At 29.6% G+C, this 26,810-nt stretch overlaps 3 protein-coding genes across 3 annotated transcripts in view; 2 read left to right on the top strand and 1 right to left on the bottom strand.

Annotated features, from left to right (window-relative positions):
- The window catches only part of LOC100202640 (protein FAM135A), a 63,120-nt gene extending 53,240 nt beyond the window's left edge, over positions 1-9,880 (top strand). Inside the window, exons 14-15 of the mRNA XM_065813123.1 lie at positions 4,095-4,211; positions 9,513-9,880. Coding sequence (XP_065669195.1) covers positions 4,095-4,211; positions 9,513-9,718 — 323 coding nt within the window. The 3' untranslated portion in view covers positions 9,719-9,880. The remainder of the gene's footprint in view (positions 1-4,094; positions 4,212-9,512) is intronic.
- Positions 9,881-20,715: 10,835 nt separating this feature from the next.
- On the top strand, positions 20,716-22,956 carry LOC100198078 (uncharacterized). The gene is made up of 5 exons (XM_065813122.1): positions 20,716-21,188; positions 21,433-21,614; positions 21,720-21,882; positions 21,988-22,198; positions 22,333-22,956. The coding sequence occupies exons 1-5, from the start codon at positions 20,849-20,851 to the stop codon at positions 22,718-22,720; spliced, it is 1,284 nt and encodes a 427-aa protein (XP_065669194.1). The 5' UTR covers positions 20,716-20,848; the 3' UTR covers positions 22,721-22,956.
- The window catches only part of LOC100213499 (protein Red), a 37,477-nt gene continuing 33,619 nt past the window's right edge, over positions 22,953-26,810 (bottom strand). Inside the window, exon 22 of the mRNA XM_065813121.1 lies at positions 22,953-23,078. Within this exon, the coding sequence (XP_065669193.1) occupies positions 23,048-23,078 (31 nt within the window). The 3' untranslated portion in view covers positions 22,953-23,047. The remainder of the gene's footprint in view (positions 23,079-26,810) is intronic.

The raw sequence follows: 26,810 nt of genomic DNA, 5'->3' as shown, positions 1-26,810 counted from the left end.
TGTTTGTATATATTCTATGAAAGTATTTAATGCCCAATATAGTTTATGGAAGCATTTAATGAATTTAACTTCATTACTGTGCTATCATGCCGTTACAAGTGTAACTAGTTTGATCTAAATAAAAGTTCTTTAGAGGACTTCAATTGTTATTGTTTTAGTTTCATTGTTGTAGCATACCTTGAAACTCACGAGGAACTGAAAATGTCATCTTTATTGCACAACGTTGCGTATTAAGCAATATTGTGCAATAAAGAGTTTTGTTTATACCATTATAAAGCAAATTAATATATTTGTTTGTATTTATTGTGCAACTTTATCTACTTCAAAAACTGTGTTGGTATGGTGTATGTAGGTTGTCTAGTTTTTATTACACTATGCAATTTTTTTCCTATGATTCAAAATGCTATATATGGATTGTCTAAGTCTAAAGACAGTGAAAAAACACTGAGCTTGTTGAGCACAAACTCAAATTTTACAAACAACACAAAGAATTTTTTGTTTGTTTCTGAGACAGAAAATAAAATCTTTCATATTTTTGTTCCCTGGATTTGGAAACAACAATTACATATTGAACAGATAAAGACACTAGAAAATCACTAAAAAGCTTCAGATTTTCTAGATTTGCAAGTAAAATTACTTTCAAAAACTTGCCCCCAAATGCATTCCCTCATCATGTTTCATTATACTGTTCTTAATAATGATGTTCAAAGTCCAATATATCTTGATAAAAGCCCTCTTCTCATTCCTTTGAGTAAGCTTCCATGTTCTCCTTAAGTTTTCTTGAGACGATCATTAAGGATAAGGACTTTGAGTAACATTATGCATCACATATTAGTGTAATTCTTTATGGAATTCTGAACCAACTCCACATAGTTTTTAGTCTTGTTATTACCCAGGAAGCCTTGAACAAATGCAACAACTGTTTTAAGCCTCTCTCTCTTCTTTCTATTCAGAAGCTTTACAAACTTGTTGCATTCTATAATTTATCTGATCTGTGGTCCAATGAAGACACTATCTCTAACCTAAACCTTATAACAGCTTTGGGAAAAGAACTTAAAGGTACTTGAAAGGTACCTTAACAATAGCAGTAATCTGTTGCTTGATGAGACCTAACTTGAATTTAGATCATCACCATAAGTACTTTCTGATAAATTCCACTTTTTGAGCGAGGTTTTTAGAACCTCAGCTTTGACTTGGTAAGACCTAAGTCTTTAATTAGATTGTTGGCGTCCTTCTGATTCGGGATGTATAGCTTGATCTCTTCAACCACACCTGTAAAACTGTAGTTTGTATCTCCATTATCTCCCTTGCTGTCAAACTTGCTGCTTTCTCCTGAAGATGGCTCATTCTTTTTAGGTGGAATTAAATTTATAACTGATTTATTTCAGGCTCGAGATATTACACCATACAACCTGTTTAAATATCATTCAGAATTTTGAAGTAATACCAAAAAAGTCACAAGATGCTTCTATACTATCAATGCCTAATATTGTCAGTATTAAAAGAGCCAGAGTGAAATATAATGAGTGGGAAAAGTTAAGTACTATGAGTATTGAGTACTTTTTACGCATTGATGGATACAAACTACGAGTTTGCCAAGCTTCTGTTTGTTCAATATTGTAAGTATTCAAGTACTTTTCTTTAAATTCAGAAATAAAAGCATTAGTTATACGTGTTTATTTAAAAAAGATTGATTTAGCAACAAAATTCAATATTTAATTTATATTATATATCCATAAATCCTAATAGAGTTTTAAGAATTCCAAGACACTGTTATGTGCATGAAACAAACAGACTTGAAAATAGAAGAGGAGACAGAAAGAAAGCAGCTTTTTATCATTTTTATTACTATTATTATTGTTATTGTAGGTACCATTACAATTTAGCTTTTTGGATTCCCAGCAACAGATACATGCTTTGTTACTGGGTATCCAAAAAGAAAAGAAAAATGACAGCTTTTGAAATTCGAAAAAAGTGACAATTTTGAAAAAAAACTCCATATGAAAACAGGTTTTGTTTGCATTTTTTTTTTTTATAGCAATTATGCGATTTAGGAGGATATATTACAATGCTTCACATGAGATGCATGTGAGGTGCTAAAATAAAATAAAAAATTTTGTTTGAACAATCCTAAAACATTTTCGTACTAAAATTCATCTAGCTGCTAATAATTTAATTAAACCATTTAAATTCACTAAAGCGTGTACACGAAAAGTGTTTTTTTAGAACTAAGTATTAATTTTAATACAATAATATAAGAAGATAAAATAATTCAAAGAAATTACTTATTCCTGTGGACATCTAATAAAATTCCGAACTTTTGCTTTGGTGGTACACATAAGCTTGCGCACAGAATAACAATCAAAACTGTTTGATACTTTTTAAATGACATTTTTAAATCTTTAACATTTCTGCGTAGTTGCTTTTTTTTTTTTTCATTTTTAGCTTAATAGTTACCCAGTACTTTGCAATAATTTTGAATTATAGGCAGTAGGGTTTGCTTTAGACACAACTTTCACATCATTTTGTTTATATCATCCTAAGCCAGTTAGCTATAATGACTTGATGATAAATTAGGCCAGAACACATGTCTACTGTAATGTGATTTAGTAAGAGGTAAATAATGTATATTTAAAGACTTTTTAACATATATTTTACCAGAAAGTAATGGCCTAAAAATATGGGCACTAATTTTTTGTCATACCTTCAAATAGCCTGCTAAATCAAGGTTTTTTTAAGAAGCTTATCATGTTTTGCGTATTTAATTTTCCTATCTGCTTTTCCTCTATATCTGACTTTATAATGGACAGCATCAGGATTTTGGTGATAATCGTACTTTATAAAAGTTTTATCATCTTCAATAATTCAGAAATTTTTAGAAATATAAATGTCATAAAACTTTTTTTCAGCGGGTTCTTGTACTTTTTTTTTTTAATTTCAGAAAGGTTAGAAACTTTTTGTGATTTGAAAGCTTAAAAAAATGTTTATTTTAAAATTTTACATTAAAACTATAAGAAAATCCTTTCTTTTTTGCGCGTTCCCAACGTGAGAGGCTTGGATTATTCATAAAACTATTAATCAGTTTTCTAACCAGTTTTACATCTTGAAAAACTTTCTTTTCTCCGTTACTAAATTTGCGTTGGATCGAATTTGATTGGAAAAACATTTAATAACATGACTAACGGTATAGAGATGTGCTTGCAACTTTTTTGCAATTAAATTGTAGCTGCTATTCAGATTTTCTATAATATTTGTGCAAAATATTTTTTCTAACGTCTTCTTCTTTTGTTATTTTTAAAACTTATTTTACGTTAAATGAGAAAACTAAAACATTTTTTTGAAATTGTTACTTGTTGCCAACAAAATACCAACACAATTATAAATATATTTTAATACAACTTCTGAAAAAAAAAGACCAATTTACTCTTTCACATTTATTTTGTGTACACGCTTTATGTACAAAAAAAAAATTGATTTTCTCAAAACTCAATTGGATTTACTACATACTTATGATATATATATAGATATATATATATTATATATATATATATATATATATATATATATATATATATATATATATATATATATACATATATACATATATACATATATACATATATACATATATACATATATACATATATACATATATACATATATATATATATATATATATATATATATATATATATATATATATATATATATATATATATATATATATATGTATGTATATATATAATGCATATATATTACCTTTCTTAGAGCAAAGGAGTCACTACAGACAAGAAAATTTTTTATTTTTATTGTTGCTACAAAATCTGCTGCTTAGTGAAATAAGTTAGGCAAGATGAAGATTTTTAAAAATGTGACCTTGGCTCTATCCAGGGCCCCCTATAAGATAAATTTGACCATGCTTGTGTATTAGTTAACATTAAAATACCATGAGTTGGTACTTTTTAACATTAGAATAACTCAGTTTTTATATATTTTTGTAATTTGTTTATATTTCAGTATTGATTGAAGCAGAAGATTTCTGGTGAAATTTATTTTCTGTCACATTTAGTTTTGATGATGTTTGTTTTTTCAAGGTTTTCAGTATTTCAAGAATGTATTGCTAGTTAGTTCTGTCCAAGATCATTATGTCCCATTCCATTCTGCACGTGTTGAAATGAGCAAGCAAGTTCTCAAAGGAAGCACTGAACACGGTATAATTGAGTTTCACTGTGTAGATATTGTTGCAAAGATAATGTATTCTTTGCTTTAAGTTTTGTAATAAATTAAAAACTATTTTAACTCAACATTAGGATGAATTTTTTTTTTTTATTAAAAATATTTTTCAGGTTGAATAGATTTTTCAGGTTAATTGACCAGCCTGGTTTGTGACTACTTATTATTAACTAGATTTTTTTTTGCTTTGTATCTTTTAACCTAAATATCAATTACAGATAAGAACTTAAATAGTTTCTGAAATAATTAAATTTAATAAGCTCCACATTTATTTAGGTCAATAAAAACTCTTTATTTATTATTATATTTATAATTATTTATTTAGGTCAATAAAGATATTTAGGTCAAAATATATCAACAGAATATAGAAAATAAATTTTTTATATTTGGCCAAAAATAATTTTGAAATCAAGTTATATATACCCAAAACTATTTTCAAATCAACTCAAAAGTCAACTTTACATTTAGGAGAAAATGGAGTTTTAATATTTAATAAGATAAATATTTTTAATGCTGGTTAAGGTTTGCTTGTCACTAATGACGCAATATTGAAATATGGATAGTATATACTTTAATTTATGGTTTATGGTGTTGGCAGGTAGTATTTATGCATAAAGGAGACAGTAATGCTGATAATTTATAAAGATACTGCCGGACAGGCGTTGAGCTGGAGCTCCTTTTTGTGGTTACGTAAAGGAGTGAGAACCAATAAAAAAGTTATTAGCTTTTTGTTTCAGTAGAAGTTTAATTATGTTCATGGTGTAAAGAGTACTTTCATTGTTCACAAATCAATGGAAGTGCTTTGAAAGTAACAATTGAAGTTTTGAAAACAAAACTAGCAAGTCTCCAATAATAGCCGCGCCAACGAGTTTTTCTTGACACACACACAGTTATATCTCTAAGCAATGACGCTTGAATGGAAACATTTTTTGTCAAAGGTCAAACTTCACCTTAACAAACTACACCTCGTCAACCTATTTTTAAGAACGCATTTTTGGATGTTTTTTTTTTAATAATATGTAAAACGTAATTAAATGAACTTTAAAAATCAATACTTTTAATAATAGAGTTCATAACTCTCACCTCTGCTCAATACATATAGAAGAGTAAAGATTAATGTTATTTCCTGCCAGTGTTTCCATTATCTGGCAGAAAATATATATCCGGGTAATTTTTAATTACCCAGGTATTATCCGCATAATACTCAGATAATAAATGTCAATAATTTATTCATTACTTTTCCTCGATATTATAGCACAAAAGAAGAGGGCATGAAAAGTTGGGGACGTAAGTTTAGTCATTTATGATTAAAAAATAAGTTTTTAACAATTAAAAAGTTTAATAACTTTTATCTTTAAACTATTCTAATATGTTTTTTTTGAACTGATGCATTAAAGTGGTTGTCCAATCTATTTCTTATTTTTATGGCAATTAATTCAATGGCTGAAAAAATGTTTAATTTTTTGGCTTTGTATTGGTAACTTGAAATAAACTCATGTGTTTCTTCAAAATCTTAAATCCGATTTCATCTACGGTGTTAGCTTCATGCTCTGTCTTTTGAATAAATAAAACAAATTCTTCGGAAAGAGATTTTAAATAATGTGGAGTAATTCCATGTCAAAACAACCAGGCCATGCAACCCTATGTCTTTGGATTTTTTTTTATTTTTACCATAGTACATTATAAAATAAGATAAATCCCAAAATTTCAAGTTCTAACTCTCAACGGTTCTTGAGTAATAGTTGTTTTAATTTTAGCTACTATTATTGATTTGGTCATTTTCCGCCATTTTTAATTTCACATTTCTCTTTATAAAACCAAGCCTTTAAACGTGTGAGTTCTAAAAATAAGTGACTTAGTTAATCTCAAGGTGAGGAATTTAAATATATAAATAAAAAACTCATTTTATAATTAAAAAGTACCTAAATATCAATTATAAATGTTAAAATAATGGACACCTGCCACTGTAAAATTTTTAGGTGTGCGGTAAATTTTTTAAGCTTATAATTTCAAATTAGGTCATTGTATGTTTGAAGAACATTGTGTGAAAAAATCATTTTTGCCAAATACATAGTTTTGTAAATATTTTACTTTTGTACTAAAAATGTATATATAATTGCAGGGGCGGACCACGATTTTTTGGTGTTTGAGTTAAATAACTTCCAGCTAGGTTCTATACTCCAAACCTTTGAATGTTCATACTTATGTCATTTAAGGATGTTTTGCAAAAAATTGCGCTGCAAAGAGCCTGGGAACAAAAATACCCTAAAAAGTAGAAATCATCCGCCCAAACGTGAAGGGAATTGATTTTTCCAAACAGAAAAATTACTTACTTTAATAAGACTAAAAGTTGTACATATTTTTAAAATTTTGTCAAAAAATCATTTGGCATTCAGAAGGTATAACCATGTAAAGTTTAAAAACCCCTCAAAACGAGGGGGTTGTTTAATTAGGTATAATTTCTAAACAAATCATTATTTTTCAATGAAATTTTATTACCTTAAAGAAATTTCTACCTAGTTTAGGATATTAGAATTCATATTGCAAAAAATTAATTTCCCCCACGTTTTAGATTTCTAATTTTTAGGGTATTTTTGTTCCCAGGTTTTTTGCAGCGCAAATTTTTGCAAAACATCTTTAAATGACATAAGTATGAACATTCAAAGGTTTGGAATATAGAACTTACCTGGAAGTTATTTAACTCAAACACCAAAAAATCGTGGATCCGCTCCTGAATTAAACGTGCAATTTTTATTTCTTTTCCTAAGAGTAATTCCATTTCAAAACAACCAGGCCATACAACCCTAAATTCTCTGATTTTTTTTTCAATTTTCGCCAAAGTACTTTAGAAAAAAATGATAATTCCTATCTAAATCTATGTGGTTCTCAAGTTATGAAAGTTTTTTTAATGTGTTTTTTTATTTTCTTTTTGTTTCCTTGTTTCCTTGTCTTTTCCAATTACCAAAGTTTAATTGCTAAATTCAGACATATTCATCTAATTTAAATGTTGCAATTAGTTCTACATAAATAATGTAATTCATACTTGTGCATTTTTAAATTTGCAAGTATAACATTTTTTAATTCATTATCAAAATGATTTCATGTGATATTGGTAAAATTTTGAACTCAGAATGCCATAAAACCTCATATTCTAGTAATAAAGAGATTTTTTTACAACAAGACCTAGACACTGATACTCGTCAAAACATTTTATGGAGATCTGAGTTGCGTGCTTGTGAAGAACTATTCAGCATTTGTAATCACCATTTTCACTACTTTGGAAAAAGATTTGAAAAGAAAAATGGCAATTGTTGTAATGTTTATAAAGTGCATAAAAAATAAAATAAAAGGTAATTTGATTTCAAATATATTTTATGTAATTATATCAAAGAAACCCTTCTTTAATTTTCAAATTGTATTACTTTTCTGATGGATGTGGAGGACAGTATAAAAATTTCAAAATCTACGCCATCACTCAGAAGATTTTTTATTGAAAGCTGAATGGATATTTTTGCAACCAGTCATGGCAAATCTTCTTGTGATGCAATAGGTGATACAATAAAACGAACAACAGCAAGAAAACGTCCAAAGAAAAATCAAATACTAATAATCGATGCAATGTTTGAATTTTGCACTTAAAAAGCGCTCACAATAAAGCTCTTTAAAATTGATAAAGGAACTATGGTTAATGTTAGAGCTACATAAAATAAACGATTTGAGAAGGGAAAAACAATACCAGGAAGTCGAGGATTTCACCATTGCATACCAGTTTCGAAAACATCTATGTTATTTAAAAAAACTAGTAACGATATAAATCCAAAATCTATTAATATAACTAAAAAATCAAGTTACCAAAATTTAAATTTAATAAATTTTGAGCTAATGCAGAAATATAAATATTACGCATGTACATATGACTCGTTTTGGTGAATTGCAGTAATTGAAGAAAAAGATGAAGAATATAATGATATAAAAATAAAGTTTATGCATCCACACGGTCCATCTGAACAGTTTTTCTGGCCGAAAAGGGATGATTATTGTTGGATACCAATCACCAATAACATTTTGGTGCGCTTATTAATGTAACAACATTAATAAGTGCACCAAAAATAATATCGGACAAATATGAACTTTCAAAAAAAGATTTAAACAAAATTAATAAGTATATATTTGTAAATCAATAATTTCTAATGGATATATTATAAAAAATTGTATATCAATTCAAGTATGCATCATTTTTATTTATTTTGAATACTACGATAAGCGAAATATGCTATATTAGCTTCTTTTGAAATATTTTTCATTTAATTTTTAAACTATGTATTTGGCAGAAATGATTTTTTCACACAATGTTCTTCAAACATACAATGATCTAATTTGAAATTTTAGGCTTAAAAAATTTACTGCACACCTAAAAATTTTACTGGGGCAGGTGTCCATTATTTCAACATTTATAATTGATATTTAGGTACTTTTTAATTATAAAATGAGTTTTTTATTTATATATTCAAATTTCTCACCTAGAAATTAACTAAGTCACTTATTTTTAGAACTCACATGTTTATAGACTTGGTTTTATAAGGAGAAATGTAAATTTAAAAATGGCGGAAAATGACCAAAACAATAATAGTAGCCAAAATTAAAACAACCATTACTCACGAACCGTTGGGAGTTAGACCTTGAAATTTTGGGATTTATCTTATTTTATAATGTACTAACTATGGTAAAAATATAAAAAAAATCCAAAGACATAGGGTTGCATTAAAAAAAAAAATTGGTTGTTTTGACGTGGAATTACTCTGTGATAAGAGTTTATTTACAAAAAATTCATGTAGTTTTAAAAAAGTTTAAAATTACATTTTTATTTTTTTTTTATTTACGTAGTTATTAAGATGCTGCCAGAAGTCCTTACGGTCTTCACAGAGCACCGCGGAGGAGTAATTAACTAGGAAGCTCACGCCTCCTTCCTTACAAACGTCACTTATTGGGCTAGAGCCGGCATCGAATCTCGGACTTCTGAGTTCTGAACCAGAACCACTGCGTCACAGCTGCGTAATTTTAAAAAATTATCCGGGTAACGGGAAAAAAATTCACAAATTACTCGGGTAACAGGGATGGTAAAATCCGGGTAAAAAACAATATTCGTTGCTATATGAACTCACTAAATACCATTTTGCTTTATAGATACAATTTTGTAAATTAATTCGTGAATTTATAAGCGTTGTGTGCATATAAATACTATTGTGATATTTTATTATTTACTTCAAAATATATTTTAGGCCGCGTATACAAAGAAATGCTCGATAATATAATGAACCCTCTAATGGTGCAGGAGTCCATCAATATTATTCGTTATACTGTCTACCATCCCATGCCTACTTCTGCTGACTCGTTCATTGGTAGAGCGGCGCATATCGCAATGCTTGACTCCGAGCTCTTTCTGGAGAAGTTTATTTTGGTTGCAGCTAGTTCATATATAAATTAACTACTTTTTGTACTCACGCGGTGTCACACTAAGATATATTTTTATTTAGAAAAGTTGATTTTAATTTTTTTTTTAATTAAATAAAAGTTATAATAATTTCCGAATTTGTATTATTTTAGAATTACTTGTTTGATAAAATGTGAATATACTTCTTTTCGTTAAGTTCAATTGTTTAATGGCGCATACTAATCTTTGCTTAAAAATTGAGCGTAATTACTTTTCTGAAAAAAAGTCCTAATTCTCGAGAAATGTTTGAATTTTTATATATGAAGGCTGACCATCGTAAAATCATTTTAAGATAAAAAATATTTCTTAAATTATCTAACAATAACGAAAATAAACAAACCGTTAATATATTTATATATTTTTTATACAGTACTTTTTGTATATAACTCCCTTTTTTTAATAGAAAGTTATAGTTGTTGCAAAATTGATTTTTTGTATTGTTTTTGAAATCAAAACTATTTAGTTAACATAAATTCATGGCAACATCATATCATGTCATAAGTTAGACAAATTACATCTTGATGTTACTGTTCTTGCATTTAATGTATTTTATGGTAGTTTTTGTTAGGATAGATTAGGGTTATATGAGCACCTTAAGCGAGAATTTGAATATTATCAAAAATAATTACGCTGGATCCAAAATTTTTGCGAATAAATAATTTTAAGGAATCCCTACTCATGATCCACTAAGATATTTGGGTACCCGAATTTTTTTCTTAAAAACAGGTTTTAAAAAAGTAGCTAAAGTGCTCATATTACCCAGACCAGTTGGTAATATAAGTACTTTAAATAAGCTCAAAAAAATAACATTAAGTAAAAAAATATTAACCTTACAATTAGAACTAATTTTTGAAATAAGCGTTGTGGCTTGCAGAGCTGCTCAATTGTATGGCTTTTTATTAAAAAAATTTGTGCTGGCAAATATCAAAAAGAATGTATAAGCAACAAATTTGTTGATTTTATTTCATTTCTCTAAATACTTTTGCTGAAATTTTGATCTTGATTTCAAAATTTCAAATTTTTATCTAGATTTCAAAAATTATTTTTCTTCAAAATAGTTAATATATCTTTTTAGACTTGGATTTTATTTATATCAGTTCAAGATATTTTCATATAACCCTTTATGAAAAAAATGGCATATTCAAAATATAAAAATAATTTATTTCTATTAGTTTTGATAAATATTACCTGTTATAAAAATAATAATAAGATGACACCTTTCTTAATATTATGCTTTTTATTTAATTTGAATTAATTAAGGTGTAGCTGTATATAGTAGTTCTATTGGTTTAAGATTAAGTTATTTTATTGGTTTAAGATTAAGTTATTTTATTGGTTTAAGATTAAGTTAAACTTAAGGTTAGCCATTTAATCCACAACATATCTAAAGCTAGGCTGTTTAACAAGCTATGCAAATTACAGTATGTGTAGATTTATGAAATAAAGTTTCCAAATTGAATAAAAATAGAACATGCATGATAAATTGATAATTGTAGTAATTTTTTATTTTTGCTTTTTAAGTTTTGGCAGGCTGTCCTTGACGACTTACATTCCTGCAACGAGGTTAAAAGAACCTTAAACTACAACCCAATTTAAAATATTTTTTATAGTAGTATGTTCTAAGAAGAGTTTGCCTTTTATTTTATTTATTAATTAGATTTCTTATATTTTATAATTTCTTTAAATTATTTTTCAATCTCGTTTAATGGTTGGTTTTTTTACAAAATTTTAAGTTTAAAAAACTATTTTACATATAGATTTTTAGTATAAATATAATTGGAGTGTCCATTTTTGGTATATTTTTCTCCAAATATCAACTTGATATTATATTATCAATGTGAGAGTATAATCTTAAGATATTATCAAAATGTTATCAATGTGAGAGTTTAGTCTTAAGATATTTTAAAAAATAGTAGCATGAGGTATATAAACCTATGATCCATTCACTTAGTTTTCTTATAAACCAAACTCAAGTTTAGCGCAAAATGGCTGTACCGATATAAATCAATCTTGAATGTAGCAAACAAATTTCCCCTTGTAGACGCCGTTAAAGTTTTAACACAACCAATCTAATAACACCACTCTTGCGTCCAATGTTTACATTTGTAAGTTCCGTCACCGCTTGCGTCCAGAGTTTACATTAGTAGTTCAATCACCGTCTAGCATTTATAAATCATCCAAAATGATATTGTGTTCCTTAGAGTCCTATAGAATTTGAGATTTTAATGCTTCAATTGTTTTGGTAAAAATGGAACAGTATCTTAAAAAACCTCATCAAGGATGTGTTCTTTTCCATAACTATGGTCTCTTTTTATTAAAAGCCTGGTTGTTTTTACCATCAAAGTACAACGTCTTTACTTGAACTTCACTAACTTTCAAGTTAACCCTGGCTTTCAAACGCTCAGGCTTTATCTTGCTGTTTTGTCATCATGAGAAATAATGCCAATATCCTCAAGTACAGTTGATGTCATAGGTGTAGCAGAAATTGAAAAAGATACTGAGATCTTTGCATTGGAAAGCAGATATATCAATTACTAACGCTGGCATAGCAGCATTATCTGAGATCTTTGCATTGGCAAGCAGTTATACCAATCAGTCCTTATAGAGTTGAAATTTTTTTTGTTATTTTATTTGTCAGCAGTTGGAGTTTCTTGCTTTGCTCAAAAATGTTAACAATTCTCTTTGTCAATTAGTAAGTGACCTGGGTTGATATTTGACCGGGGCCGGGGCTGGGTTTGTGACCGGGTCTGCATAAACATTTATACATCCTAAAGTAGAAGAGAGCGGGGCACGTTATCATACTTTTTATATTTTTCCAGATATTTCAAAAACTAATTGGTCAATTTTCATAAAAACTATTTTATATGGTAGTTTATCTTTATAGTTATTTAAAAAATAACTTTGGAAAACTTTAGACCATTTGAGTATAACATACCACCATTTCTAAAGAAGGTATGACAACTTGCCCCACCGTCGGGGTAAGTTGTCATAATTATATTTTATCACAAGTGTAGGTCTAAAGGTAAAAAAAATATTTTCAAAAAGAAAACAAGTATTATATTATTCATTTATAATTTATTAAAAATAACATATATAATTTACATACTAAAACACTTTGAAAATGACCGTTAAAAATCATAATAAGAGTCACAATTAAAACAAATGTAGCTGGACTCTCCTGCTGTACATTTTTCATGTACCCAGCTTGAGCACTCACATTTGATTCATTTTTCAGCATCTCTGCTATTAGCCCAAGTATCCAAGCAAATGATACACTAGTTTTTATCTTCTGATGATAATAAGTCTTGCGTATATTTTTTTGTTGCTTTGCTTTTCATTTTCCCTTAGCAGAACTTTTGCATTTTTGTGGCAGTGGCTGTGATAATCTCATAGAATTTTTGAAAGGGGAATCAGTCAATATATACAAAGTTCTCTTCTTGCGTGTGTTTTTCTCGAAGCAAAAGTAGATTTTTCTGGTGATATTGCAACCATGGAAGCTTGAGGCATTGTTAAATAAGAATTGGTTTTGACTGGCATAGGTATTTCTGTTACTGAACTTGTAGCAAAGTCCAAATCTGTAAATATTTGAGGGTAAAATGGGTGGATGCCACATGAAGAAAAGCCGCTCAGTATGTTATTTGGTGTCATGCTCAATGGAAAGGCAGCCTTCGCTATTTCTGATATATTATAAATTGTCATACCTTTTCCAGGGTTACTGACCATCCAACTGTTAATGGCTGTAATTACAGCCTTTTTAAAAAGACCATAAACAGTTCTATCTAGTGGCTGCAACTTGTGGGTGCAATGGGATGGAAAACTTAACATGATAATTCCAAGTGCTGTTAAATTGTTTAGTACATTAAAAATGATAAGTGCGAAAAGTGATTGTCATTCAGAGGCAAAACTGGATGCTCTTTTGAAGACCTTGCATTCTTTGCAAAATGAGTTAGAAACTCATGATGCATTCGCGTCCCCATCACAGCCAGGTGGTGCAGAAGTTAAAAAATGGTTCCTAAAATTGACTCTCAGAAATACGAAAAAAGGTGGAATACTGTTACCAATAGCAGAGGCAGCACATGTCAAGGCAACTAAAACACCTATTTCTACTGAGGTTATTGCCCCAACTTGCTTTTGGCCCTTTTTTGAGATCACTTTATCAGGCTTTTGAACTGTAGTTACTCCTGTTTCGTCCATGTTCCAACTATCTGATGGTGTGAATTGGTGACATTAAAGACACACCTGAAGACTATTGAAAAACATTTCAAAACTGTGTTTGTTAAAACTTATGGTACGTGCAATGGTTGCGGCTCGGAGCTCTTAAAGACAATGTTGGATTTTTTTTGTAGGAAAGACGTAAACCAATCTCTCCCAGCACAATGATTGTCCATCCAAGATTTTGGCATAGCCAATTTATTAGCATTTGCTTATTGATATGCTAGTTTCCTAACATCTTTTGGTGTAAGACCAAAGTAAATATCTGAAGCTCTTTGCAAGTAGTTAGTTGCAAGTACAACCCTAGGTTGTACGTAGCCAGTGTGAAATGAAGGTATTGTTAATTTTTCTTCAAGATCTTCTGTAGAGACTTTTGACAATAGCGTTGTAGGCTTCTATAGTTAATGTTAAAATCTAGAGACACTTGGGCTATGCTTCTGCGATTTAACTTTACAGCTTTCACTGCTTTAAGGATTGTGCATTTAGCAGTGCTACCTTTACTTGTTTTCCTTTGATAATTGCGAACCATGATTTAAAATCTGGTAAAGTAAAAAAAAATGTTAGACTATTTTTTGTTAGTAAATTAATAAAGTCAAGTCCAAGTAAGTATAACTTTATAATTGTCTATAACTATCATTTATTAATGTTTACTCAGGCATATTATTCTTAAATATTATGCCTAGTTCATTTTAGTGATATTTATTGCTTATAATAAGTATTGTATGTATTATTAACATTTATTTAAGATTTTTATAACTATATGATAGTATGGAGGCAATTTTTTTACCCCATGTGGGGTAGAGGAAAGGTCAAACTTTCCTCTACCCCACATGGGGTAGAGGAAAGTTTGACCTAAATAATTTTTATCTTTGCCGTATATCTGAAAAATGACTAGCACACCAATAAAAGAATTTTCAAGACTATAAACATTTTAATTTATTAAACAAAAATATTGCATACTGTTACTGTATTGAACATTTGAACAAAAATGTTAAAAAGTTACTTACCAACAAAAATTTTTTTTGGATTTGTAGAAAAAATTTTCGCGCGAATTTCATGAAATCAACTGAGCAGTTATTTTTTAACACCATTTACATAATATAAAAAAATTGCTGCACCAATCCAGCAATAACATTCTGAAATCGCGACTATGACAACTAACCGTTATGACTTTTAGCCCCGCTCTCCCCACTATATTTTTTTTAATTTTCATTTTTCAAATTTCATGTTATATTTTGAATATATATGCATATATAAACATCATTATGATCAACATGATCATCATAATCATTATCATCATCATCATCATCATCATCATCATCATCATCATCATCATCATCATCATCATCATCATCATCATCATCATCATCATCAACACCATCAACATCATAAAAGAGTAAGGCTTAAACCTGATGATGATGATCATCATCATGATCATGATGATTATCATCAGGCTTTAGCCTTCCTCTTTTATGCTTTTTCTTTAATATAAACAGTCTAGAGCATTTTTTTTTAAACTAAAGCTCATTCATACAATATGTAAAGCACTCTCTTCATGTTTTCTTACTTCTACTTCTACCATTTTCTACTGAAGATGCTACCTCTCTGCATGCTGATACCTAAATTACTTAAATCTTTTCTTACAAACATTATTCGATACAACGTTTTTTCTAATCTGTCTAAGATTATGCCTCCTTTTCTTGTCTTGCTAGAGTCACACCACACATCCATCTGATCATCTTCTCTTTCGGCAAATACTACACCATTTAAACACTAAAGTTTATATAACAATGAAAAGATATTGTATGCTAGCATCTAAATAAATAGCAAATATATGTATTTATATCAATAATATGTATGCATAAAGAGCTTTTATTTCAATTATAAGTCAAGCCTCATTCTACTCCTCATTTTTTACCATCTTGAGCAGTTGCTTTATTAAACATTAGTTATTTTTTTTATCTTGTTTACAAGAACATCTCTCTTAAGAATAAATGTCCTTTTATTACTGCAAGAAGCCAATGTAAAAAAGTCCTCTCTGATGTTAAGCTCTGTAATTCTCAGTTTACTAAATCTTGTATTTTATCTCAGATGCTAGGTTCTAGAGACTTATGGTTAGTCTTCAACAGTGTCATTAACTAAAGTAAGTCTAACATTTAATCTCTAATTCATGAATCTAATCTTTTTACTTCTCCCCAGAATAAAGCAGAGTTATTTGCAAAGAAATCTTACTCTAATTTGACTTATGAATATAATGACCATACTCTTCCTGACAGTTAAACAGATTAACCCATTGTTAAGCATCGAAATCACTCTGACTTCCAATGCTAAAATTAATTCTCAGTTAAACACTTCTACAGTTTGTGCTCCTGACATTGTAAATGTAATTAGACATGCTTTACCTGCCAAGCTTGAGCCACTTTCCCATTATTGTAAGGTTGCATTTCTTTCTTTTTTTCTACAAGTACAATCATGGTCATTCAAACTTAAGATTCTTATAGAGAAAAAATCCTCAACAATTTAAAGCTTTACTTAGAAACAGATCTTATGATGCTACACATAATTTACAGACAAATATTTTTAGCAGTTTAGTCAGGATATGAAAAAAAACACTCTTGTTTATATTGTGAATATATTGTGACAGTGAAAAGTCAAAACTGAAGAAGTGAGAACTATCATTTAGTTAAAACCGCTGTATGGATATTTTCTTTAAAATGGATCTAAAAATGTTTTTTTCAAATCAACAAAAAAGTTGTACATCCACGTCTTTTTGATGTAGCTGGAGGTAAGAATGTACTTGATGTATAGCCAGTGAGTATGATTCGTTTTTAAAACGTTTATTGGACGTTTTTATTAGGTTTAAACCTAATAGCAACGTCCAAGAACGTTTAAAAACCTACTGTGCCCACTGGATACCCTCTGCTTCATTTGCTAATGAAGATTGTGTCATTGATTTTAAATACATTTTGTAAGTAACCTATTATTGGTGTCTGGCTAAGTAATCATAGGATAATTTGGCATGGATATAGCGGAGGTGAGTTGTATGGTAGAATTCTTAACAGAGTACTGAAGTTTTTGCTTTCAATTTAAAATTATAACTTTATATAATATAAAATTATTACATAATGTTAACTTTAACACCAACCTTTATTAGTTAATAAGTACGTTGGGATTAATCTTTATGAAGATTATATAGATACTATAGTATAGTATGTTAAGAAACTTACTGTAAACTTGATTTTCTGGAAAAGAGTTATTAAATATGAAGTTAAATTAGACATGAAAAAAGTTCTTTTTTATAAGCATTATATGTAAAAGACATACTATCTATTTAGTTTTTAGTTTAATTTTAATTAATGAAAATAAAATTTATGTAAAGATTAATTTCAATCGCAATCTTTCAATGGGAATGAAAGGCCATAATATTAAACACCATCTTGTTTTTTTTTTAAACAAAATTATGATGTAATCAGCAGTGTTTGCTGATCAATGTTTCCAATCTGTTCATCACAACATGTTTAAAACTCTGAGTAGATCAACTTCTGAATCTAAATTGAGAAGAAGCGGTCTTAGAATACTCAAGGATTAGAGTTTAAATGATATTTATATAAATCAATAATAAAAAAATTTGTGAAAGCTCAATCTATAAGCTTGTTTGAATTTTCTTATTGTAATATACCCATAATATACAAGACATATTATATTATGTCTTGTATATTATGTTTTGTTTATTATATTATACATATTTGTTTTTTTAATACTCTATAAATCTATCCATAAATCATTCTGTTTATTAGTCCTTAACATTGCGTAGCACAAATTTTTGAGTAATTAGATTTTCAACCTAAACGTACTACATTTGACTAAATTAATAATTATATTTGACTACATTAACAACTTTGACTACTGTATAGTAAGTAGAATTGTTTTTAACAAACGAGTTTAAAACATTTTGCAGTATGAAACATAATAACAAAAAAAGTAGCACTATTTTTCAATTGTTTTATGAAAAATTCATTATCAGAAATATCTCCAAAACCTGATGTGATAGAGTAAATCCTATAAAAAAGCATATCTTTTTTAAATGAAAAAGCTCGGCGACAATTTTGTAAGTTGCTGTTTAATTGGGTGCCATATTTTTTCTCACTGTACCAAAAACAACAACAAATGGACATTTGGGAGCATTTCTTACAACTGTTTAAATGAGATTTCTTGAAACAGTTTGTGAAAACAAATAAAATATTGATCCACTCCGTCACACGTGAATCAAAAAGATTGTCAGCTAAGTAGAATGCAGTCGGCGAAAGTTGTTTAAAGTGGTCACATCTCCCTTAGTTATTTTATGTGTTGTATGTATGGCAAGGCAACAAGTACGCACTTGTTGTTGTTTTAGTCATTGCCTATCTTGAGAAACCACAACTAGAATGCACAACTTAAATGTAGAAATGATTGCGGTTATACCAAGGCAATGCCCCTTGTCTCAAATGAAAACGATAATTAAATTAAATGAATCAATTAATTAACTAGAAAACTAGTTACTTACTCACTAAAGCTGTTGTATACCTGGGCACCCAAGTACCCGCCCGTTAGCTACTGCCCGGGTAGCATTATCAAATTAGGGGTAACACTCATTTGATAAGTTCAAAATTCATATCTTTTATTTTTTTTTAAGTTGAAACTCATAAATACTCTCGCGTCCTTAATACAAGGGGGTGGGGTGGTAGTGGGAATGAAAAGAGTGGGGGGAGGGGAACCTTTAGTCCTAATCTGATATACGGGGGTGGATGAGGGGGGAAAGAAGGTTGGTAATAAAAGGAAAGGGGGTAAAAAAAGGAAGGGGGTCTTAATAAGTTAAAGGGTGGGAAAATTTTGCAAAAGTTAATAAACGCCCTAACCATCCACCCCCTCTTTGCACCACCTTGTAATAAGGTCTCAAGAGTAATAGTATAACAATTTAACTTGGTATGTGAACAATGATCTTGAAGATCTTGTTGCAAAAAGTTTAAAAAGTTACGACTTCTTTTTCGAATTTTGTTTAAAAAAAAGAAGATTTGAAAAAATCTTTTTTTAAATGTGGGTAAAATATTTATTCAATACAACTAAAATGTTGTAAGAAAACTTTGATTATCGAAGGTAAAAGTATAACTTTTACAAAAAATATTGTTTTTTTACCCACCCGTTCGTTCGACGAATACCCTGGCAAGCATTTTCACAATTTTAAGACAGCACTATTCCTCACTCATTAAACTTTCTTGCCACCAGCGATTACTGGTGTTTTGCAGAACTCTAAAAAACGGTTTAGGGAAAGAGGCTTAGCTCAAATGAAGATTTCAAAAAACTAGAAGAAAAAAAAAGACGTCAAAGACAAAAAGGGATCCAGGGAGGAGGGGGGTATAAGTATGTATCCCCCTTCCCTTACCAGAATCTGAAAGTCCTAAAATATCTTAGAAATCGAGGACCTTTTTTTCTTTTTTTTAAGAGACGTAAATGTGATACAAAATACAAAAATATTTCAATATCCTTCACCCCCCCCCCCTCTTTCCTCTCCCAGGTGACCTCCTCCAATCCCCAGCCCCCCTCCCCCCCAAAAAACTTCTGGATCTGTCACGGATCAAAGAGTTCGTTACATAAGAGTACTTTATTGTGTATAATTGCTTGTACCAAATATGATTTCTGAAAATCTTAAAACTTGTGCAAGTAATGAATCGATTATGATAAAACAAACATACTGACAAAATATCATTGTCCCATGACGGACAGTTTTGCTGTCAAAAAGGTTTTCAAAACGTTCGTCATCTTGCTTCTTTCACCGTAAATGCTGACAACAGGGATGAAAAAACTTGTCTTTTTGCAATAATTTTTATGTTTATAGTTTAACGTGTTAACAAACTTGAGCTCAGTATAGCAAATAAAATCTAAATAATATTTGTTTGCGTAATAACTAATTAATAATAATAAATAATTTTCGCGTCACGGTAAGGAAGGAGGCGTAAACTTCCTGGTTAAATGCACTTCCGCGGTGCTATGACAAGACCGCTAGATCTTCTTGGGGCACCTATATAACAAAATAATAAAAAAAATAATAATAACACAACAGACAATGATAATACAAACAAAAAAATAATAAAGTTATGGGGTTGTAAAATCCACATAGGTGTGGTAAGTAGGTGTAGTTTGAACAAAACCGAGAAGGATAAGCAAACAACTTAATCAGAAAGGGAATTAAATATTCTTTGGCTAAAAAAAATTTAAAAATTATACTAGTACCGTTAATAAACGAGTAGTATGTAACAAATTTGTCATAACTTCTAGTAGATCTAAAAATCTTTTCCAGAAAATTCTAGTAAAATACTTCTGAATATTTTCTATGCTACACCTACATTACCTATAGATTCATTATAAAAGCATGCTCAAGTTTTTTTATGGCAGGTGAATTAAGTCAAATTATAAAATTATAGTTATAGCAGCGCATATTTTAGTAAACAAGGAAGGGGGGAAATCTCTTTTTATTTCTTTCCTTCCAAAATATTTTTACTAAGAAAAATATTTTAACTAAAACGCGCATGATAAATGAAATTTGAAAAATGATAAATGGATAATTAACTTTTTTTTTTAACTTTTAATTAAATAATTTTAGATATTTGGAGGTACGCTTCAAAAATTTTAAATCTAAATTTTTTGAGTTGAAAACTTTATGGTTGATTTGCAATAATAGTAATCATTCCTAATATGAGGGAGAAGACGCTTAATTTGATCCTAAAATCAACCAATAGCATTTAACTGGGTGGCTTATTATACGCACCGTTAACTTATTGGCACTTTAATGCTTCCCGAAGCAATATTTATCGATAAGAAGTAGAACCTGATATATTACAAAGTGTTTCAAATACTGTAAGGCTCCTAAAACCGTTTATGAAAATGTTTAAAGTCGTTTGGATGTGCGTTTTCGCATCACTTGCAAGCGCCTTTCGTTTACCTTTTACAAACATCAATGTCATGGAAAGTTTGCCCGGAATAATGCCTTTTAATTGGAACAAAATTTCACCGTGGTATAGTATGCGGACGCCAAGCACCAATTACCATAGTGAAGGTTATACGTTTGGAGAACCAACTTTTGAGCAGCCAAATTTTGACATCTCAGAAGATGCTTTTCAAATGCCAGATTACAGTTTTAGCTGGAATATGCCTAACTTTCCACAGTTTGATGCCAAAGACAAAAACACGAAGACAAAAAACAAAACATATGAAAAAGGTTTATATAAATATTCTTATCTATTTTAAAAAATAATAAATTCTTCTTATATATATATATATATATATATAATTAAAAAAATAACCTTATCTATTTTAAAAAATAATAAGAAATTCTTCTTATATATATATATATATATATATATATATATATATATATATATATATATATATATATATATATATATATATATATATATATATATATATATATATATATATATATCTATATATATAATGTATAGATGGGTATAAAATAACGGAAATTAAAAAATTTGGACCCGGATGGACATCATACATTTCTGAAGCAGTAAAGGAAATAAAAACGAATAAAACTGGTAACGAAACGAGCAAATTTAAATCTTTTAACTTCGGCGGAGACCTGATTGATCTATTTGGAGCCAAAGCTAAGAAATTTTTCGAACAGGTTTTTATCGTTATTTTTTAAGAAAAGCTAATAATTTTTGCTAAAATGTATATTTGTTAAATTTTCGTTATATTGTTATACATAAAAAAAATATTCTTTTTATAGCGAAAATGCAAGAAATGTCCTCCAAATAAATTTTGCGACCCACTGTCTGGAAAATGCCAAAAACAATTTAAAGCTGGTAGCGATTGCGCATTTGCTGAGCAATGTAAATCACCACTTTTATGCGTTTGGGGAAAATGCAATTTGGCTACGCAGGGTGACGCCGGTAAATTTATGAAAAAATTTATTGCTAAAACAAAATCACGCAATGACTCATTTTAAAGTCTTTTTTAAAATATTTTCTTACTTAAATTAAAAAACTAATCTCTAGGTACATTTTGCAACCGCTCTGAGTACTGCAGTGGTGACTCAAGATGCGTTCCATACACAGATAACAATAGAGTGTGTGTACCAGCTTTAGGAGAAGGCTCTATATGCGGGGAAAAATACGAAGGTTTTGGTTTCTTTCTTGCGTCTTCCACTAAAAAACCAGAATCAGATGAGAATCCATGCAAAAGAGGTTTAAAATGTGCTGATGTCGGGTGAGTATTATTGTAATTCATATATTTATAGTTTTACATACAGTTTAATATTTTGCAGTTTTTTTAATTTTTATTTAATTATATTAAATTTGTTTTTACTTTATTATACTAATGAACCGTATTTAAACCTTCAGAGATCCAGAAAATAAACGATGCGTTCAGATGAGTTTCAAGGAATCTGCTGATGAAAGTGACAAATCAGCAAAGCAAATTCAAGCAGAACAAGAAAACCCCCTTGTTATTAAGAAAGTAAACGAGAAAAAAAATAAGGATAAGGAAGGATCTGGTGACGAAAGTGACGACACCATAAAGGACTCTAAAAAAGAAGTTAAAAAGTTAAAGTCATATCCAGATAAAAGTGATCAAGAACCTAACGAACCAAACAGCAACAATCCAGAAAACTCAATAAAAGATACGAGCAACGATACTACAGACCCAATAAAACAAACTAACAAAGGTAAAGAGAAAAAAAGAAAAAGGAAAAACTCGCAAAAACTATCACCAAGCGTATTAAGAAAATAACTTACGTATTTCATGAATCTCGTGATTTAGTAAAGAAAGATATATTTATGATTTAAATTATCTTTGTTATTTTCAATGATATTATCGGTTTCGTAACGTAATATACAACGAGAGGAAAAATACATTGAACGAATGGCAATGCAAACGAGAGCAAAAACATTTAATTTAAAATAAGAAAAACAATTTTTGAATAGTGACATTTGATAATTAGATTTAAAAAATGACACAATACTTTATTACCTGACTTATTCTCTTAAATAGTTACATAAAATTTATATTCAGAATTCTAAAGTTCAAAATATGCGAACACTCAATGAAGACGATCGTTTAATAATCTTTTTGTTTTTTTCCACTTGGTCTAAAAATAAAAATCAATTCATTTTAAATTTCAAAAACATAAATAACTAACTTTAAAATTTCAAAAATCAATCATATATATATATAAATATAAATATATATATATAAATAAATAAATATATATATATAAATTAATATATATATATTTATATATATATATATATATATATTTATATAATTATATTATATATATATATATATATATATATATATATATATATATATATATATATATATACAGTATTGGACAAAACATTTGCAACCAACATCGAACAATGCTAAAAAGTGTTCCTAATTTTACATGTCTTAAAAACGAAACGAACTATACTACCACAGTAAACAGTTCAGGAGTCATAGCATGCCATGACATGAGCAATCAGCTGACAGGTGACAGCACTTAGGCAGAATTTCGTTGACAAGTGCCATTTTGCAGCGGACAAAACAAGTGCAACTTTTTTGGTTTGTTTCATTTTCTTATGTCTGGTCCGTGTCAACGTCACGGAAGTTTTTTAATAATTAAAGGAAGTATCTAGAAGTTTTCAGAAGTTTCCAGAAACATGCAGGAACTTCCAGAAGTTTCCAGAAGAAGCATCTGGAAGCATCCAGAACAGGTTCACACAGGTTCATTTTACTATATAAGAGACATGTAAATCGACATGTAATTCGTTCAGTATATGGAAGTCAATCAGTCAGTATTATCAAGACAGTTTATCGAAGTGAGTTTTATCAAAGTGTTTTATCGAAGAACATCAATACAAGAAGTGAAATACAACAAGTGTTTCATTACATCAATACAGTCCACATCCAACCAAGACGTTGTGTTCCACAGAGCATTATTGTACCATCACAAGGTAAATGTAACAGGGTAAGCCTTGAGAAGCGCGATTATTTATTCTTATTATTTTTATGACTTCAAGTGCAAAAATGGCTCCCGACAGTCTTGGATTGGAAATAAGAAAGAAAATTATTGGCGATTACATAAGTGGAATGTCACAAAAAAGTATTTGTAATAAATATCGCGTGAAAAAATGGACCGTATCAAGTCTATGTTTCAAATGTCGTTCTACGGGTAAGTTGGCAGCAGATAACAAAGGTGGAAGATCGCGTTCCACCACTTCTAGAGAGGATTTTATGATCGTCAGATCCGTCAAGAAGGATCCCTGGATATCATCAGTCGAGATACAAAAGCAATTAGAGCTGCCTTTATCGGAGCGAACAATCAGACGACGTGTTGTTGAAGCCGGATTGTTTTCTCGATGCCCTGCAAAGAAACCGCTGATTTCACTAAAAAACCAGAAGAAAAGACTCCTGTTTGGTACATCTCATATTGACTGGAATGTGCAGAGAATTGGCAAACTGTCCTGTTCAGTGATGAATCGAAGTTCAACATCATTGGGAGCGATGGCATTTGCCGTGTACGTCGACCGGCCGGAAAACGCTTCGATTTACGTTACTGCCATAAGACCGTGAAGCATGGTGGAGGCAATGTAATGGTCTGGGGGTGTTTTTCTGCTAACGGTCTTGGTCCAATACATCGAAACGATGGAATAATGGATCGTTTCATGTATAAAAATATCCTGAAAGATGTTATGTTACCTCATGCTGAATGGAATATGCCAATAAAATAGGTTTTTCAGCACGACAACGATCCGAAACACAGTGCAAAAATAGTCAAGCAGTGGTTTTAAGACAACCACCTATCGATGATGGATTGGCCGCCTCAATCTCCGGATCTCAACCCTATCGAGAATCTGTGGGAGATCGTCAACCGCATAATTAATCGTGAAGTGTTAATAATGATCAACTGTTTGAACAAATCCAAAAGGCCTGGGCAGCGATTCCACAAAATTTCATTGATCACCTGATTGAATCTATGCCTCGAAGATGCAAGGCTGTGATCGACAACAAAGGATTTGCCACGAAATATTGATAGCGAAATACAGCTTGGTCAACATTTTGTCGAGTTGCACTTGTTTTGTCCAGAAGGAAATCAACTTTTTTTAATACTTTTGATTAATTTATTAATTTTCGTGTACAAATAATGAACTTTGTGATGAATAAAACTTGAAGAACTTTGTTTCTAAACAGTTACATAGTTATTTCTCTAAAATGAAAAAATGCAGCACTTTTATATAAAGAAACTAAATTAGCATTATTTGGTTGCACTCGTTTTGTCCGATACTGTGTATATATATATATATATATATATATATATATATATATATATATATATATATATATATATATATATATATATATATATATATATATATATATATATATATATATATATATATATATATATATATATATATATATATATATATATATATAGAACCCTTAGATGTTGTCCGAAAGTTTTTTCCATATTTTGTTGACAAAAAGTAAAAATTAAAATGCAAGACCGGAATTTTTTTTCTTTAATAATGATAGACTGCCTGCCCCAACCAAACCCTCAGTCGATGTAGCAGCACTCCCTTGCGGGTCAGGCTATTTGTCAGTCGATGTAGCAGCACTCCCTTGCGAGTCAGGCTATTTGTCAGTCGATGTAGCAGCACTCCCTTGCGAGTCAGGCTATTTGTCAGTCGATGTAGCAGCACTCCCTTGCGAGTCAGGCTACAAGATAGTCGATGTAGCAACACTCCGCGCATGATTTACAGTAAAAAAAATAAAAATAAAAACATTTTATTAAAAAAAAAAAAAATAAAAACATTTTATTAAAAAAAATAAAAATAAAAACATTGTTTATATTGTTAAAAACATTCAAAATGTTATAAAAACATTCAGAATGTTTTTAAAAACATTCTGGTCAATTAAATTTGCGTTTTTGTGGTTTTTTTAAAAAACGATTAATTTGTAATTAAATTAATGGTTTTTACTTTCGTCCAACACGGAAATGTTGGACGAAAGTCAAAAGTAATTAAAAGTGACGTATGTGTTGGCGTAAGAATCACTTTTTTCCTTCCGCTCTTCCTAAAGCCAACAAACTATAGAACTATATATATATATATATATATATATATATATATATTATATATATATATATATATATATATATATATATATATATATATAGAACCCTTAGATGTTGTCCGAAAGTTTTTTCCATATTTTGTTGACAAAAAGTAAAAATTAAAATGCAAGACCGGAATTTTTTTTCTTTAATAATGATAGACTGCCTGCCCCAACCAAACCCTCAGTCGATGTAGCAGCACTCCCTTGCGGGTCAGGCTATTTGTCAGTCGATGTAGCAGCACTCCCTTGCGAGTCAGGCTATTTGTCAGTCGATGTAGCAGCACTCCCTTGCGAGTCAGGCTATTTGTCAGTCGATGTAGCAGCACTCCCTTGCGAGTCAGGCTACAAGATAGTCGATGTAGCAACACTCCGCGCATGATTTACAGTAAAAAAAATAAAAATAAAAACATTTTATTAAAAAAAAAAAAAATAAAAACATTTTATTAAAAAAAATAAAAATAAAAACATTGTTTATATTGTTAAAAACATTCAAAATGTTATAAAAACATTCAGAATGTTTTTAAAAACATTCTGGTCAATTAAATTTGCGTTTTTGTGGTTTTTTTAAAAAACGATTAATTTGTAATTAAATTAATGGTTTTTACTTTCGTCCAACACGGAAATGTTGGACGAAAGTCAAAAGTAATTAAAAGTGACGTATGTGTTGGCGTAAGAATCACTTTTTTCCTTCCGCTCTTCCTAAAGCCAACAAACTATA

This window comes from Hydra vulgaris, chromosome 12 (assembly GCF_038396675.1).
Source record: "Hydra vulgaris chromosome 12, alternate assembly HydraT2T_AEP".
Lineage (NCBI taxonomy): Eukaryota > Metazoa > Cnidaria > Hydrozoa > Anthoathecata > Hydridae > Hydra > Hydra vulgaris.
The sequence above is the reverse complement of the archived record's forward strand: the minus strand, read 5'-3'. Positions and strand labels throughout refer to the sequence as shown.

Excerpts from the sequence above, each read along its gene's own strand:
- LOC100198078 (XM_065813122.1), top strand. The coding sequence starts at position 20,849 with ATGAAAATGTTTAAAGTCGTTTGGATGTGCGTTTTCGCATCACTTGCA. Across the intron at positions 21,189-21,432 it reads AAACAAAACATATGAAAAAG|ATGGGTATAAAATAACGGAA; the intron begins GTTTATATAAAT and ends TATAATGTATAG. Across the intron at positions 21,883-21,987 it reads GGCTACGCAGGGTGACGCCG|GTACATTTTGCAACCGCTCT; the intron begins GTAAATTTATGA and ends ACTAATCTCTAG.